General features: G+C 54.7%; 1 protein-coding gene across 4 annotated transcripts in view; it reads right to left on the bottom strand.

Moving 5' to 3' along the window:
- Positions 1-16,443, bottom strand: part of TOM1L2 (target of myb1 like 2 membrane trafficking protein) — a 122,316-nt gene that overhangs the window by 37,629 nt on the left and 68,244 nt on the right. For all 4 annotated transcript variants that reach the window (XM_070061570.1, XM_070061569.1, XM_051829030.2 and 1 more), the window contains exons 2-3: positions 10,358-10,442; positions 3,478-3,556 (exon numbers count right to left, since the gene is read on the bottom strand). In XM_070061570.1, coding sequence (XP_069917671.1) covers positions 3,478-3,556; positions 10,358-10,442 — 164 coding nt within the window. The remainder of the gene's footprint in view (positions 1-3,477; positions 3,557-10,357; positions 10,443-16,443) is intronic.

Here is a 16,443-nt window from a genome sequence, read left to right on the forward strand (position 1 = left end):
CCCTGCAAAGGAGCATTTTTAACTCCTCCCTCTGGGCCTCTGGGGGCGAGGCTTCAGCCAATGGGACGTGGGCTGTCTGTCCTGACAGGAGGCTCCTGGGACAGGACCCTTGCAGGGGAGGAAGCAAACACACATACATGCATGCACACACACATGAACGCATACATGCATGCAACAGTCACATACATAAATGCATGCATGCACACGGATACACGTACAGGCACACACACAGGCACAAACACACGCACGTATACAGGCGTGCCCGCTGGTGACCAGATGCTGCCCCTTCCCAGGCCTGGCTCATACAACGGGGCTTTGCTTTAAGCAAGTCTGGCCAGAAAGACCGGCTCATCACTATGACAGTGACCGGACGTCAAGCCAGGCATGGAGAGAGATCCCTCGGTATCCTGCATGGCTTTGCCCCATTAGTGCTGCAGCCTTCTTGGGCGTCCTGTCCCTCGCCCTCCCTCCCAGCTGTCCTCGCAGGAGCCACACCAGCTGGCCGTCCGCAGAAGACAAAGTGCTGTGTGCTGGCTACTTGCTCCCTGGTTGTGCTACCCCATTTCCGAGGTGAGGATGCTGAAGCTGAGGCCCCAGAGAACTTAACCCAGGGGGCCTGAGCGCCGCGGCCAGCCAGAACGGCTCCCTCCTCACCCTGCTGCTGCCCACGGAAGATCCCGGGGTTCTGTGTGGCTTGCCCAGTTAGACCCCCACGACTTAGCAGCCTCAGGGCCTCTGAGCCACTGTAGGTTTTGCTCAGCCAACAAGGTGTTTCCTCTTTCTTGCTCTCTGCTGTGCCTGGTCCTGGGTGCCTACAAGGTGATCAGCATTTGCTCTTCAGGGACCTTGCAAGGCTAAAGAGGCAAATCCCAGTGCAGGCTGGTGGGCCACGGCAGGGCAGGAGATTCAGGGGGAGTAGGGCCCTTGGAAAGAGCTGCGGGCAGAGAAGACACTGGGAGAGCTATCCGGTGGCTCTGACTCTACCCTCAGGGCAGTGGGAGCAGGGCTGTTTGTCACCTTTAGGGAGCTGCTCCTGAGGTTTTCCAAGGGCCTGCGTCCCCACACCTGGCGCTGGGAATGCCCCTGGCAGAGATCCATACGCTGCAGGGCAGTCCAGAGCCTGGCCCAGCAGGAAGTGCAGGAAAGCCTCCTGGGCTGGCCAGGCCACCTGAGGTTCACCCTGCCGAAGAAGTCTCTGGGCCGCGGGGCCTGGAACACACGGTGGCAATTTTCCAACATGCAGCCAGCCCAGAGAAACCCACGGGACAAGCGAAAGGAGCCCTCGAAGCAATCAGATGTAGGAGGGACTTCAAAAAGTTCACAGACTAAAGTTTGCTTTTGTGTACCAATATTTTGAAAAACATCCACTGTTGTTCTTTTTAAGGTTTATTTATTTGAAAGGCAGAGTTAGAGAGAGAGAGAGAGAGAGAGAGAGAGAGAGAGAGATCTTCCATTTGCTGGTTCACTGTCCCAAATGGCTGCAATGGCTGGGGCTGGCTCAGGCTGAAGCCAGGAGCCAGGAGCCTCCTCGGGGTCTCCTACATAGGTGGCAGGGGCCCAAGCACTTGGATCATCTTCCGTTGCCTTCCCAGGCCATTAGTAGGGAACTGGATGGGAAGTAAAACAGCCGGGACTCAAACCGGTGCCCATATGGGATGCTGGCCCTCATCCATTTTTTTTTTCATAACACATTTTCCATGAATTCTTTGAAGATCCCTTGCTACGTTCTGAGGCCATACACGAAGGCCCAGGCTGAGCGTCCCGGGGATTCGAACTCGTATTCTGGGTAACTATTAGCAATGGTGGCACAGATGGAAAGTTAGGGGAAAGTCATACAAAGCCACGAAGCAGGAGAACTGACAGCCACAACAAAATTGGGAAGTAAAAGCAGCCACAGGGCCATGCACAGTGCACTGGCCTGGCCCGGTATAGGATCAACAGCTCTACCCGTCCCACCAGCTGATGGCCTTGCTGCATTTACAGCCAGGACCTGATGATGCCTTGTTGTAGGAAGGCAGGTGCACGCAGGAAGACTTCCAGCCAGCATGGGCAGCGTGGAGTCAGGCGTGGGAAGGGAGAGGTTTTAGATACAGGGCCATGGCTTGACACACGGGAGCTCATTCTCTGAGTTATTGAAAACAACTCATTTTGGGGCTGGCGCTATGGTGTAGCAGGTTAAGCCTCTGCCTGCAGTGCCGGCACCCCACATGGGTGCCGGTTCAAGTCCCGGCTGCTCCACTTCCAATCCAGCTCTCTGTTAATCCCTGAAAAAGCAGGGGAAGATGGCCCAAGTGCTTGGGCCCCTGCACCCATGTGGGAGACGGGGAAGAAGCTCTCGGCTCCTGGCTTCAGATCAGCCCAGTTCCAGCTGTTGTGGCAATCTGGGGAGTGAACCAGCGGGTGGAAGTCCTCTCTCTCTCTCTCTGTCTCTCTCTAACACTGCCTCTCAAATAAATAAATAAATAAATAAATCTTAAAAAAAAACATTCTGAGGCTCACTCTGGGTTTAGTGAATGCTATGGCTCAAGTTCTGAGAAAAAAACAAAAGCTTTCAACTCCCTGGTTCTCCAATGTTCTTTCCTCCTTTATTATCCAAATTCCAATCTCCTGGCAGAGAGAAGTCGCCTAATAAAGTTCTGAGGGGAGTTTTTCAGAGGGGGAAAAAAAATCCAACAACCTCTGGGCTTTAGAGGGAACTGTTCGTTCCAGGGCTGTTTGGGATCAATAACCCACTATTTCAGACCCGCAGAGATCCACGTGCTGACCTGCCACCGTTTCTATTCCGAGAGCTCACGTGGCCCAGATTCCGCCGCCTCTGAGCCACGGCCGGCTTTCAAGATACAAACACCACCTGAAGTCTCCATTTCGTTCCCTGACAGCTTAAGGATAGGGGCGCGGGCCGGCCTGCTCCTCTGTGCTATTGCTAACTTCTTCAAGGACCTCTGTAGCAAAGTTTCCACCCCAGGTTTTAATAACAATCCACTGCTCAGTACCTCTCTAGCTGCGAGGGCTGGGCAAGTCTCTGGACCGCCCCTACTCCCCGCCCCCCACTGCTGAGCCTCAGTTTCCCTTAAGGAACCCTGTTTTGGAAGGCAGGGGTCTGCAGTATATCTGACTGGTTCAGCACAGTTCCAGGGGGCACAAGGAAGGCGTGGGTTGGTGACATTTTTATAAAGGGGGTAGCCACCCAGAGAGGCAGCTGAGCCGTCTCAGAGCAGGCTGGCGGCAGGTTGGGGGCATTCCCTCCCAGCCTTTGGCCCCTCTTCTCTGGGCATCTGTACCCGGTGGTGCTGTTCAAACCTCATTTTCTGGTGCCACACACTCTCCGTTTCAGAGAGGGGCAGGACAACCCCGGGGCCCTACCGGAAGGCTCAGCTCATCTCCAGTGGCACCGGCACCAAGCCTTTCCCAGGCTGTGCCCAGTGGCAGAAGGGCAAAGCCAGGAGCACAGTGCCCCCCCAGGAGAGCAGCACTCACTGTCAATGCCAGCATCACTTCTCTGTAGTTCCGGTTCCCGTTGAGCCGCTTCTTCAGGGCCCGGATGGCGTCCCTCGGCCTGCAGATAAGGGCAGACGCAGTAAGACCCTTGCAGCACCCCCACCCACCCAGCAGGCTTCACTCCCACGCGCGTGAGCCAGGATACACACAAGGTTATCCGCAGCAGCGTGGAAGTGCACAGACAAGGCCACAGGTCCAGGGAATGAAATCAGGGCTCATTCATGCCATGGAACACTGTGCACCTGCAGAGAGGAATCCGGGAGGTCCCTACGGACCTCTGTGGGTCAAGTTCAGAGACGGGTGCAGAAAGTCCTTTGCACAGGGTGCCTGAGGCTGAGGCGTGCTGGTTTTGTTACAAAAGGACAGCACACACAGGGAGGCTGCCCCCGAGGAGGGGAACTGGGGTGGGGTGGGGCTGGGGCGACCTTTTTCTCTGAATTTTCTTTTTGCAGGCCTTTTGAATAGTGCATGAAGTGCAAGTATTATTTGTTTGTAACAGTAAGTAACTCACTGGGGTAGGGGATACACCCGGGAGAGTTTTCAGAGAGATACCAGGAGACAGGCAAAGGATGACAAAGGTCCAGGGCCTCAGGCCTGGAGGTTCAAGTCCTCTAAATTCCATGGAGTTCCTTTCCCAGAAGCCCAGGGGATTATGTGTTGTAGATAAGAGATCCCATGTGCATCTCCACAGGGAATTTTTTTTTTTTTTTTTTTTAAGATTTATTTGGGGGGGGGGAGAGGGAGAGAGAGAAAAAGAGAGAGAGAGAGAGAGATCTTCCACTAGCTGGTTCACTCCCCAAGTGCCTGCAATAGCTAAGGCTGGACCAGATCAAAGTCAGGAGCCAGGAATTCCATCTGGGTTTCCCCCAGTGCGGGTGGCAGGGGCCCCAGCACACAGACCATCCTCTGCTGCCTTCCCAGGCGCCACCAGCAGGAAGCTGGACTGGAAGCAGAGTAGCCAGGCACTCTGATAGGGGATGCAGATGTCCCTAACCGTGGCTTAACCTGCTGTGCCATGACACTGGCCCTCCCAGAGGGAATCTCATGGAATTACAGGCAGCTCCCGGTTGACCAACAGACCTTGTTCGTAAACGGATGGGGCAGCTTGGACTGGATTCCTCCTTAAATGAGCATTAGGCCCAAGAACAGGGCCCCAGCCAGCCCTCTGAGCACTCTCTGCTCAGAAGGTAATCTTATGTCTATCATGCTACTTAACGTAGGATTCGAGAAAGCTGGGGGCCAGGGGCCAAAGCCCCTGCTGCTGGATGGTCCAACACCCTGTGTCTCAGGGCACCCCAGGCTCTCACACAAGGGGCTGTTAACCCAAGGGCCTGAGGTCTGCGACCTCCTATCCGTACAGTTCTAAGACATTCATGCTCTGGCTACCTAATGAAATCCCTCCGAGTGCTTGAGAGAAGACGCTGGGAGGGTGGAACTCTGCTGAGCAGCCCAAGCGAGAGAGAGAGAGAGAGAGAGAGAGAGAGAGAGAGAGAGAGACACGCACAGCGGCAAAGCTTCTGGAAGATACTGCTGAAGCCCCCTCCCCCACTGTTTCCCACTCCCCACCTGGAGCCCTGCAGGAATTCCTGGCTCCTGGGTCAGGGGCTCTGCAGGGGAGCGGCCCCCCAGGCGAGCAGGTTTGCAACAGGCACTGTGGGACTTCTGTGGGACTTCAGGGAGCTGGCTTGAGGCATGTGCTGGACGTGGCCACCCACACCACCGCTCGCCCCCCCCCCCCCGTGACCCGCAGTTGCCACCCCTCTCCCCTGCGGAACGTCCACGGAGGCATAAACACGGGGCTGCGACCCCTCAGGCAGGAAGCGCCCCCTGAGAGAGTGTGGGTGAGCACAAGAGCGAGGATTCCTCTCCCCTCCCCCTGCCCTCGCCCCCCTGCCCCCTCCCCCCCCCATCTCCCGGGAGAAGCTTCAGAGAACAGGATCAAAGTCGTGTCGGAGGAACTGCCGAGTTTCAAGGGGCTGTGCAGATTAGACAGCGTGGAATCAGAAACCGAGAGGAGAGGAGGGAGAGTAGCTCAGCCAGTGCGGGAGAAAGGATGGGGCGGGGTGGGGGTGGGGGGTGAGGCGCCAGACACAGAGACTTTCAGCAGAGAGGTCAGGCTCCCGAGGGCAGTCCCCAAGGCCTCAGGGTTCCTCCCTGGACCATCTGAGACTCAAGAGACCACCCCCCACTTCTTTCCAGCCCCACTGAATTCCCTGCTTGCTCTGCAGAGTGGGGCTCCTTTCCCCTCGCAACCCCAGGGGGACCAGGCTGCCCCCTCCCGGGCCACCCCGAGCCCCCCGGCTGGCACCTTGCTCTGTGCTGCCTCTCCCAGTGCCTCCTCTGTGCCCGTCAGCTTAGCTGCTGGAGCACAAAGATTCAGTGAGCCGGGAAAGGGCAGAGACGGCCGTGGAAATGACCTACGACCCAGATCTGCCAGGGGTGTGATTTCAGGCCCACATCCACATGTGTGCGCCCCCGTTAGGCAGGTCTGAGCTGGGATGCAGGGTCTACAACGTTCCCAAGTGGGATTATTCACCCAGGCGCTCCAGGTTAGTAAGTAGAGGTTAGGACAGACACAGGAGATCTTGGGTGTCAGTACTGGTCAGACAGGGGGTGCTCTCACCCCTGGACATAGGGTAAGTGCAGAGACAGGCTTGCAGGCTGTTCACCCACCTGCACCCCCCAGCCTCCATAAATACGCGAAGGCCAGGCAGAGCTCCAGGGGCAGCAGCCAGGGCAGTCTGGGCCCACATCTGGCACAAGTCCTTCCTGCTGTGCTGTGGGGCCTTTAGCCTGTGATCAAAGCACTCTGGGTTTCAGCTTTAACGTTCAGGAGTGGGGCAGGTGATTGGCTGAGCGGCTAAGAAGCTGGTGAAGATGCCCAAGTCCTGGGCCAGCGCCGCGGCTCACTAGGCTAATCCTCCGCCTTGCGGCGCCGGCACACCAGGTTCTAGTCCCGGTTGGGGCGCCAGATTCTGTCCCGGTTGCCCCCCTTCCAGGCCAGCTCTCTGCTGTAGCCAGGGAGTGCAGTGGAGGATGGCCCAAGTGCTTGGGCCCTGCACCCCATGGGAGACCAGGATAAGTACCTGGCTCCTGGCTTCGGATCAGCGCGGTGTGCTGGCCGCAGTGTGCCGGCCATTGGAGGGTGAACCAACGGCAAAGGAAGACCTTTCTCTCTCTCTCTCTCTCTCTCTCACTGTCCACTCTGCCTGTCAAAGAAAGAAAGATGCCCACGTCCCATATTGGACTACTTGGGTTTGAGTTCAACTCTAACTTTCTGACAATGCAGACCTGGGGGTGACTGAATTCCTGCCACCCATGTCAGAGAACTTCTCTCCCTTTACCTCTCTACCTCATAATAATCATCAGGCACAGGTGCGTGGCTTGGCGGTTCGGACGCCAGGCTGGGATACTCACGCCCCCTACCCTGGAGGGTCTGGCTGGGCTGGAACTCCAGCTCTGGCTCCAGATGCCAGCAGATCCTGGGAGGAAGTGCTGATGGCTCACTGTCGCCCACATGGGAGAGCTGGGATTGGGTCCTGCCACATAGCTTTGGCCTCCTGCCACCCCAGGGCCACTGAGAGAATTTGGAGAATGAACCACCAGATGATGAACGCTCTCTCAACTTAATAAATAAATAAATAAGATTAGATCAAAGAAACGAGGCTGCCTCTTCCCTCCAGGGCTGCTGGGGGCTGCCTGGGGCCTGGACCGGGGCAGGTGCTCTGGGAATGATCCACAGGGAAAGGCAGTGAACCCGAGAGATCATTCCCAAGGTGGCTCGCAACACAAACCAGAGTCGCTGTGGCGTAGCAGATAAAGCCGCCGCCTGCAGTGCCAGCATCCCATATGGGCGCCGGTTCGAGTCCCGGCTGCTCCACTTCCCATCCAGCTCTCTGCTATGGCCTGGGAAAGCAGCAGCAGATGGCCCAAGTGCTTGGGCCCCTGCACCCATGTGGGAGACCTGGAAGAGGCTCCTGGCTCCTGGCTTTGGATCAGTGGAGCTCTGGCTGTTGCGGCCATCTGGGGAGTGAACCTTCACATCCATGGCACAGAGGTGGGGACACATAGCCAGTGGCTTGTACTCCTTGAGTCCCTGTCTGATCCCTAGCACAAATGGTAACCACTTTCTGAACAGGAAAACCACAATACAGGGAGATGAAGTAACTTACCCTGGAGCCCAGGGCAGGTGACTAGGGACCTAGGATGCCAGCCCAGATGGATGGGTCCAAGGGACACACCCCTCACCCCACTACAGCTGTGTCCTAGGCTCATGTCGCACGCTGCCCTCCAGCCTGGGGCAGTCCACCTTCCTCCCTTGTCACCTTGCGGATGCGCTGGTATCCAACAAGACTCCACTCCACTATCACCTCCTCCAAGAAGCCTCTGGCTGCCGCCAGCCGGCTGTTACCGGGCGGGCTGCTCTCTGTAGCTACGGGGGGGCCTCTCCACGGTGCCTGCGGCTGGCTCTCTCGGCACAGCCCAGGCTGAGCTGTGACTGTGTCATTTACAGGCCTGTGTTCCTCATCAGACTGAGTGCCTCGGCACCTTCCCCGCCTGATCCGCTTACTGAACCAGTTTTTATCCACAGCCAATTATGGATGGACCATGTGAGGTGCTAGGGCTAAAAAGGTGGCTGAGGCATGGAGTCCTGCCCTGGTGTAGCTCACAGTCTACTGGGGTGTGGTGGGACAGACTCCAACATCCGTGCAGATGTATCAGCCTGCAGTGCTGGCATCCCACATGGGCGCCAGTTCGAGTCCTGGCTACTCCACTTCCCATCCAGCTCTCTGCTGTGGCCTGGGAAAGCAGAAGATGGCCCCAGTCCTTGGGCTCCTGCACCCGTATGGGAGACCCGGAAGAAGCTCCTGGCTTCAAATTGGTGTTGCGGCAGGATTTTTGCATTTAAAAAAAAAAAAAGGCAGCAGAAGCTAAGGGTGCAGGCAGCTCCTCTGGCATGAGGAAGGTCCTGGGGCCATGGGTTTCCTTGGCCCAGAGCCTTCTGGGTATTTGTGCATTTCCCCAGAAGATCAGAAAGGGGGCAGAAAGAGACGTGGGCTGGTAAGGGGAGGTGTGGAAGTCAGAGAGCCACACACCTGGACTGCCCGCCCGCCCAGGAATTCAGCCCAGAGACACACTGGCTCTTTTCAAGTCACCCTCAGCGGCTGGACGCTTCTCCTTGCTGTCAGCCTGGGGGCCCAGCCCAAAGCCTGTTCTTCCTCTGAGCCTGTAGGGGGCGCTTGAGGGTGGGCTGGCCCATTAACCTTGGCGTCCTGGAGCCGTTATACCCCCCCCACTCCCGCTGATCCCCAGGGGGATGGTGGGCAGTCCGAGCCGAGTGACTGCACCAGCAGCCACCTGTGAGTGGCCGCGTGCCTGGGCCCTGAGCGGACCACCTCCACTGGCAGGCAAAGTGTGTCACCTTTAACTGGAACCCTCCCCCACCAGCTCACAGACAGCACAGGTCCCTGTGCACTCCTGATGCTGCTGTCTGCCCTCTGAGCTTAGCTGGCGGCTCCGTCCCCGGCCCGCTCCACCTAGGAAGTGGTGGCTCCAGCTGTGGCTGTGCAGCCCTTTCTGCTCACTTCCCACACCAGCAAGCCCCCAACTGGCTTCTCCCTCCCAGAGGCACCCAGAATGGAATCGGAATCCCCTCGGTCAAGGCCACCACCCCTGCCCCCCACCAGGATGAGGACGTTAAGCTCCTGCCTGGTCTTTCTCACTTCTGCACGGGGCCTGCCTCCAGCCAGGCCATTCTGAATGCAGCATCGGACAGCATGGTCTCTTTGAGACAAGGGCCGGGCCATGCCCAGGCTTCACCGGAAGTCAGAGCCAGAGTCGCTTTGGTGCTGACACGGCCTGTGCTTCTGGGTGCCCCCTGGGGACTCTCCTCTCCCATCTGTTCTCCTCACCACCCTGGAGGCAGTTCACAGAGCGTGATGACAGCAAAGTGCCCATGGGGTGGGCAGAGGGGCTAACCACAGGACAAACAGAGCGAAGGGGAGGCTATAGCCTGCAACCTGGGAGATCCAGCAGTGTGGGAACGTGAGACGCAACCCTACAGGCTGAGTCTACACAGCTGGAAACGCTCAGCGGCCTGTGCCATGTGTGCCCCCTCACTCCCTGCCTTATCTGACCATGCCCTGGCCCTCCCTCAAGAGGCCCTGTCACCCAGCAAACCAGGGCAGAGACAGCCCCACGGCTGCCAAGGTGCGGCAGGGGACAGGCAGGAGGGGCAGAGAGAGACGCCACCAGGGACAGGGGACCAGGCAGTTTCTTCCCCACTTGGGATTAAAAGTGGTCACCACTGCTCCACCTTGAGCACTGTCATCAGGGAAGCTGGGAGAAGGATGGATGGGGAAACGACACGCAATTAGTTAACAGTGGGTCAGGCACCGTGGAGCAGCAGGGCAAGCTGTATCTCCAAAGGGCGTTTGGGGTTGAGTCCCGCCTCCGTTTCCCATCCAGCTTCCTGCTAATACGCACCCCGAGAGATGAACACGCACTGTGGGAGGCAGCGGATGATGGTTCAAGTGCTTGGCCCACCCCTCTCCCCGCTGCCACTTATATGGGAGACCAGATGGAATTCCAGGCTCCTGGCTTTGGCCTGGCTTAGCCCTGGCTGTTGCAGGCATTTGGGGAGCAAACCAAATGGAAGACCCCCCCCCCCCCCACCTCCCCTATACCCATCTCTATATTGCTCAGGAAGTAAACTTAAAAAAAAAAAGTCAGCTTATTTAATGCCAAAGGTAACAGTCTGGAAAAAAAAAAAAAAAGTCAAACTCCTACCCTTGGGCCCTGATAGGCTCTGAGAGACGCCAAGGGCTTGAGAGAGGCCCCTGGCCCGAGGCACACGTACCCTTCCTCGGTCTCATTGATGATGTCACAGATCTCCATGTTCAGTGTCCAGTCCTCGCTCTGCAAGGAGCCGTCTGTTGCCTTTTCTGTGGAATCAGAAAGAGAGATGGGTTTACATTCTCCTCGAAGAAAGGGGTGGTGCTGGCAGGAAAAGGGGAGAGACCAGACTCCCCCGTTCTCTTCCCAAGCAAGATGGGCAGAGCCAACGGGGCTGCTTTCATGAGGGAACACACACTGGGGACAGATCTGGCCGAGGACTGGCGTCCCATATGGGCGCTGGTTCGGGTTCCAGCTGTTCCACTTCTGATCCAGCTCTCTGCTGTGGTCTGGGAAAGCAGTAGAAGATGGCCCAAGTCCTTGGCTTCTGCACCTGCGTGGGAGACCTGGAAGAAGCTCCTGGCTCCTGGCTTTGGATTGACTCAGCTCTGGCTGTTGCAAACACCTGGGGAGTGAACCAGTGGATGGAAGACCTTTTTCTCTGTCTCTCCCTCTCACTGCCTGTAACTCTACCTCTCAAATAAATAAATAAAATCTTAAAAAAAAAAAAAAAGAAAAAGGGGAGGGGAGAAAGGACCATTATTTAGTAAACCATGGTAGGTGTGGTATCAGGTGCTATGGGCGCACTGTTTCACACCACGCACAAAACAACCTGCTGCCAACTCAGTAGAGGAAAGGACAACTTTTTCTTTTCTTTTTTTTTCCCCAAAGATTTAGTTTTATTTATTTGAAATGCAGAGTTACACAGGCAGGATAGGGTGGGGTGGGGTAGATCTTCCATCCTCTGGTTCATTCCCTAAATGGCTGCAACAAATCAGGGCTGGGCCAGACTGAAGCCAGGAGCCAGGAGCTTCTTCTGGGTCTCCTATGTGGGTGCAGGGGCCCAAGCAGTTGGGCCATTTTCTACTGCTTTCCCAGGTGCATTAGCAGGGAGCTGGATCGGAAGTAGAGCAGCCAGGACTTGAACCGGCACCCACACGGGATGCCAGTGTCACATGTGGTGGCTTTACCCACTACACCACAATGCCGGCCCCTGGACAATCTTATTTTTTTAAAAAGATTTATTTTATTTATTTGAAAGAGTTACAGAGAGAGGTAGAGACAGAGAGAGAGGTCTTCTATCTGCTGGTTCACTCCCCAGATGGCCCCAGCAGCCAGAGCTGTGCTGATCCGAAGCCAGGAGCTTCTTCCGGGTCTCCCATGCGGGTGCAGGAGCCCAAGGAATTAGGCCATCCTCCACAGCTATCCCAGGCCATAACAGAGAGCTGGTTCAGAAGAGGAGCAGCCGGGACTAGAACCGGTGCTCAGAAGGGATGCCAGCGCTTCAGGCCAGGGCATTAACCCACTGCACCACGCCAGCCCCCCATCTGGAGAATCTTTTCAACAAACGGTGCTGGGAAAACTGCCTTTCCACATGCAAAAAAAAAAAAAAAAAAAAAAAAAAAAAAAAGAGTGAACCTTTCTCCTTTCTCTTGCACCACATTCACAAATGAATCCCAAGATGTAAACCTAAGAGCGACAGCTGCAGAATTCTTAGAAAACACAGCGGGAAAGGTTCACAGTGTTGGATTTAACAGTGATTTCCTGGTTCGAACACCAAAGGCATAGGCGACAAAAGGAAAAAAACTAGGGAACTTAAACTATTTCAACATGAAAACCTCCTGTGCATCAAAGGACACAATGGACAGAGTGAAAGGCAACCCACGGAATGGGAGACAATATTTGCACCTCAAGCATGCGACACAAGGCAGATCTCCAGAACACAGAGAGAACATCTATGATCCCTGACAACAGAACTACCCAGGTTAGAAATGGGGATGGGCAGGTATTTGGCCTAGCGGTTCAGACAGCCCCAACCCACACCAGAGTACCCGATTCCAATCCCATCCCTGGCTCCTGACCCCATCTTCCTGCCAACGCAGACCCTGAGGGGCAGCCGTGAAGGCTCAAGTAATTGAGTCCCTGCCACCCACTTGGTGGACTGAATACCCGGCTCCCAGTCAACCCCAGGCAGGGGTACTGTGGGATTCAGGGAGTGAACCAGCAGATGGGAATTTGCTCACTTGTGCCTGTGTGCACTCTCTCTCAAATAAATAAGTAACTTAAAAATAAATATGTAAAATTTAGAAAAGGTCTTGAACAGCCAGTTTCCCAAAGAAGGTATGTTAGTAGCCAAGAAATACACGGAAAGGTATTTAACACCACTAAGCATTAGGGAAATGCAGATCAAAACCACAGTGAGGTGGCATATGCTATCAATTAGGATGGTTATCACCATAAATAGGTAGATGGATGGATGGATGGATGGATGGATAGGTAGGTAGCAGGTGTTACTGAGAATGTGGAAGAATTGAAACCCCTGTGCACGGCAGGTGGGAAAGTACACAGTGCAGCCACCCTGATGGGCCCTCAAAACCAGATACCTATGGAACTGTTTCCACTCGCCAAGATATGGGATCAACCTAAGCGCCCACAGTGGGAGGAAGAGAGAAAGAAATGGTGGCATAAACACTCGAGGGAATATTACTCAGCCATGAAAAAGAGTGATATCTTGACATCTGCCGCAGGTGAGTGGACTTGGAGGTCGTTATGTTAAGTGGTATAGGCTGGACACAGGGAGACAAATAACACACTTATGCTCAAAGTATAAATTCTTTAAAAAAAAAAAGTCTATCCGAGCTTTGATAGTGATTACCACAGGGTGGGAATGGGGGTGGGGGTGGGGGAGAGGAGGTTGGAAAAGGTGGGAAGTAATAGATTCTCCTGTTCTCAGCACAGTGGGGCACCTGGTTCACAACAATGTATCAGATACTGCAGGAAGAACTGGAAGGGAGGGCTGGGTAAGCCCAAACACAGAGAAGGGGATGCAAATGCTAATTCTGGATTGGATACATGTATGGGATATATGTATGCTATGCTGTGTTGAAATGTTGCACGGTACCCCATAAAAATGTGCAAGTATTACATTTAGTCCCAAGTTAAAAAGACACATTAAGCATAAAACTACAGTATGACCCAGCCTTTCCACTTCTGAATATACATCAAAAGAATTGGCGGGGACCAGTGCTGTGGCGTAGCAGGTAAAGCCGTCACCTGCAGTGCCAGCATCCCATATGGGCGCCGGTTCTAGTCCCGGCTGCTCCTCTTCCGACCCAGCTCTCTGATATGGTCTGAGAAAGCAGTGGAAGATGGCCCAAGTCCTTGGACCCCTGCACCCACATGGGAGACCTGGAAGAAGCTCCTGGCTCCTGGCTTCGGATCAACTCAGCTCCAGCTGCTGTGGCCATCTGGGGAGTGAATCAGCGGATGAAAGACCTCTCTGTCTGTCTGTCTCTCTCTCTCTTCCTCCCTCCCTCCCTCCCTCTGCCTCTCTGTAACTCTGCTTTTCAACTAAATAAAAATAAATCTTTAAAAAAATGAATTGTAAGCAGGGTCTCATAAAGGTACTTGCACACTCATGTTCACAGTAGCAGCGTCACTCACAATAGCCAAAAAGTGGGAACAACCCAAGTGTCCGCCCACAGCGGAATGGAGAAACAAAGTATGCTACAGGCCTGCAACGGCAGCTCACTGGTCTCAAAACAGGAGGGGATCTGACACCTGCTTCAACGTGGCTGAACCCGAGGACACCGTGCTGAGTGACGTAAGCAATCACAAAAGGACAAAGGGTGGGGCCGGCGCTGTGGCACAGCAGGTTAAACTGCCGCCTGTGACACCAGCATCCTACATGGATGGGTTTGAGACCCGGCTGCTCCACTCCCAATCTAGATCCCTGCTAATAAGCCTGGAAAAGCAGTGGAAGATGGCTGCAAGCGTCTGGGCCCCTGCACCCACGTAGGAGTTCCAGATGAAGTTCCTGGATCCTGGCTTCATCCTGACACAGCCCCTGCCTTTTTGGCCATTTAGGGAGTGAATCAGTGGATGAAGATTCTCCTCCCTCTCACGCTGTAACTCTGCCTTTCAAATAAATAAAAAGCAAATATTAAACACACACAAGGGCTGACATTGTCGTATAGTGGGTAAAGCCACCACCTGCTTTACTAGTATCCCATGTGGGCACTGGTCCGAGTCCTGGCTGCTCCACTTCCAATCCAGCTCCCTGCTAATGTGCCTGGGAAAGCAGTAGAAGATGACCTAAGTGCTTGGGTGCCTGCACCCTCGTGGGAGATCTGGAAGAAGCTCCTGGCTCCTAGCTTTGGATCAGCCCAGCTCTGGCCATTGCAGCCATTTGGGAAGTGAACCAGCTGATGGAAGATTCTCTCTCTCTCTCTCTCTCTCTCTCTGTGTGTGTGTGTGTGTGTATAACTCTGTCTTTCAAGTTAATAAATAATCTTAAAAAAAAATTCAGGGGCCAGAATTTTGGCACAGCGGGTAAAGCCACCACCTGCAATGCCAGCATCCCACAAGGGTGCCAGTTCGAGTCCTGGCTGCTCCACTTTGGTTCCAGCTCCTTGCTTATGGCCTGGGAAAAGCAGCAGAAAATGGCCCAGGTGTTTGGGCCCTTTCCACCCATGTGGGAGACCCAGATGAAACTCCTGGCTCCTGGCTTTGGCCAGGCCCAGCGCTGGCTGTTGTGGCCATCTGGGGGAGTGATTGAGCAGATGGAAGATCTTTCTCTCTCATCTTGCCCTCTCTCTCCATAAATCTGTCTTTCAATTAAATAAATAAATAAATCTTTGAAAAAGTTCCACCCTCACCTGGCTTGGAGACCATGTTGTTAAAAAAAAAAAAAAAAAAAAAAAAGACGACGACGACGAAGAAGAGAAAAACTAAAAGGACAAAGTATGATTCCACTCATATGAGACACTCAGGAGAATCGGATTTGGAGAGAGGAAGTACCAGAGCGGCTGTCAGACGTGGGGAGCCAGTGTTTAATGGGCAGAGCCGCAGCCGGGGAAGATGGAAGTCCCGTGGAGCTGGATGGTGATGACGGTTCCCTCACAGAGCGAATGTACTTAACCACTGAGCTGCACACTTAAAATGGCTACGATGGTAAATTTTACGTTATCTATATTCTACTACAAAAATTTTAAAAAATCATCGAAAGGAAAAGAAAAAAGTATTCATGAGCCGATGGCCTGCTGGGCTGGAGGGAACGGGGAGACGTAGCTCGCTTGCCAGGGCATGCCGACAGTCCAGAGAAACGGAGGGAACGGCAGGCCCAGGACTGGGACCAGTGTCACCTGAGTCCCTGCCCTTTGGGCTGTGACCTCCAGGCCACGTCTCCCTTGGCTTCCGCTTATGTCGGAGAGGTGATCTTGTCAGCATTCCCAGCCTGGCTGTCCATGAGCACCGCTCGGGGAGCTTGGGCACACAACACCACCTGAGCCTCAGCCCCACAGGTTCTGATTTGAATGGCACAGCATGGGACCAAGCATTAAGATTCTTTTTTTCTTTCTTTCTTTTTTTTTTTTTTTTTTTTGACAGGCAGAGTGGACAGTGAGAGAGAGAGACAGAGAGAAAGGTCTTCCTTTGCCATTGGTTCACCCTCCAATGGCCACCGCGGCCGGCGCACCGCGCTGATCTGAAGCCAGGAGCCAGGTGCTTTTCCTGCTCTCCCATGGGGTACAGGGCCCAAGCACCTGGGCCATCCTCCACTGCACTCCCTGGCCACAGCAGAGAGCTGGCCTGGAAGAGGGGCAACCGGGACAGAATCCGGCGCCCCAACCGGGACTAGAACCCGGTGTGCCGGCGCCGCAAGGTGGAGGATTAGCCTAGTGAGCCGCGGTGCCGGCCCCAAGCATTAAGATTCTTTTAAATGTTTCCTGGGTGATTCCTCTATGCAGCAAGTTTGGGGATCCTGCTCTGTCTCATGCCCTGCCCCTGTACTCTCTCTAGCTGGGGAGAGAGATATAGGGACATGGGTGCTTCCTCTGGGCGGTCACAGACTCTGGCCTGTCTCTGTATGCTCCCATCTCCTTTTTAAAAAGATTTACTTATTTATTTGAGAGGCAGAGTTACAGAGAGAGGGAAAGACAGGGAGAGAGAGGTCTTCCATCTGCTGGTTCACTCCCCAAATGGCTGTAATGGCTGGAGCTGGGCCAATCCAAAGCCAGGAACCAGGAGCTTCTTCTGGGTCTGCCACACGGG

Source organism: Oryctolagus cuniculus, chromosome 17 (assembly GCF_964237555.1).
Source record: "Oryctolagus cuniculus chromosome 17, mOryCun1.1, whole genome shotgun sequence".
In the NCBI taxonomy this organism is placed as follows: Eukaryota; Metazoa; Chordata; class Mammalia; order Lagomorpha; family Leporidae; genus Oryctolagus; species Oryctolagus cuniculus.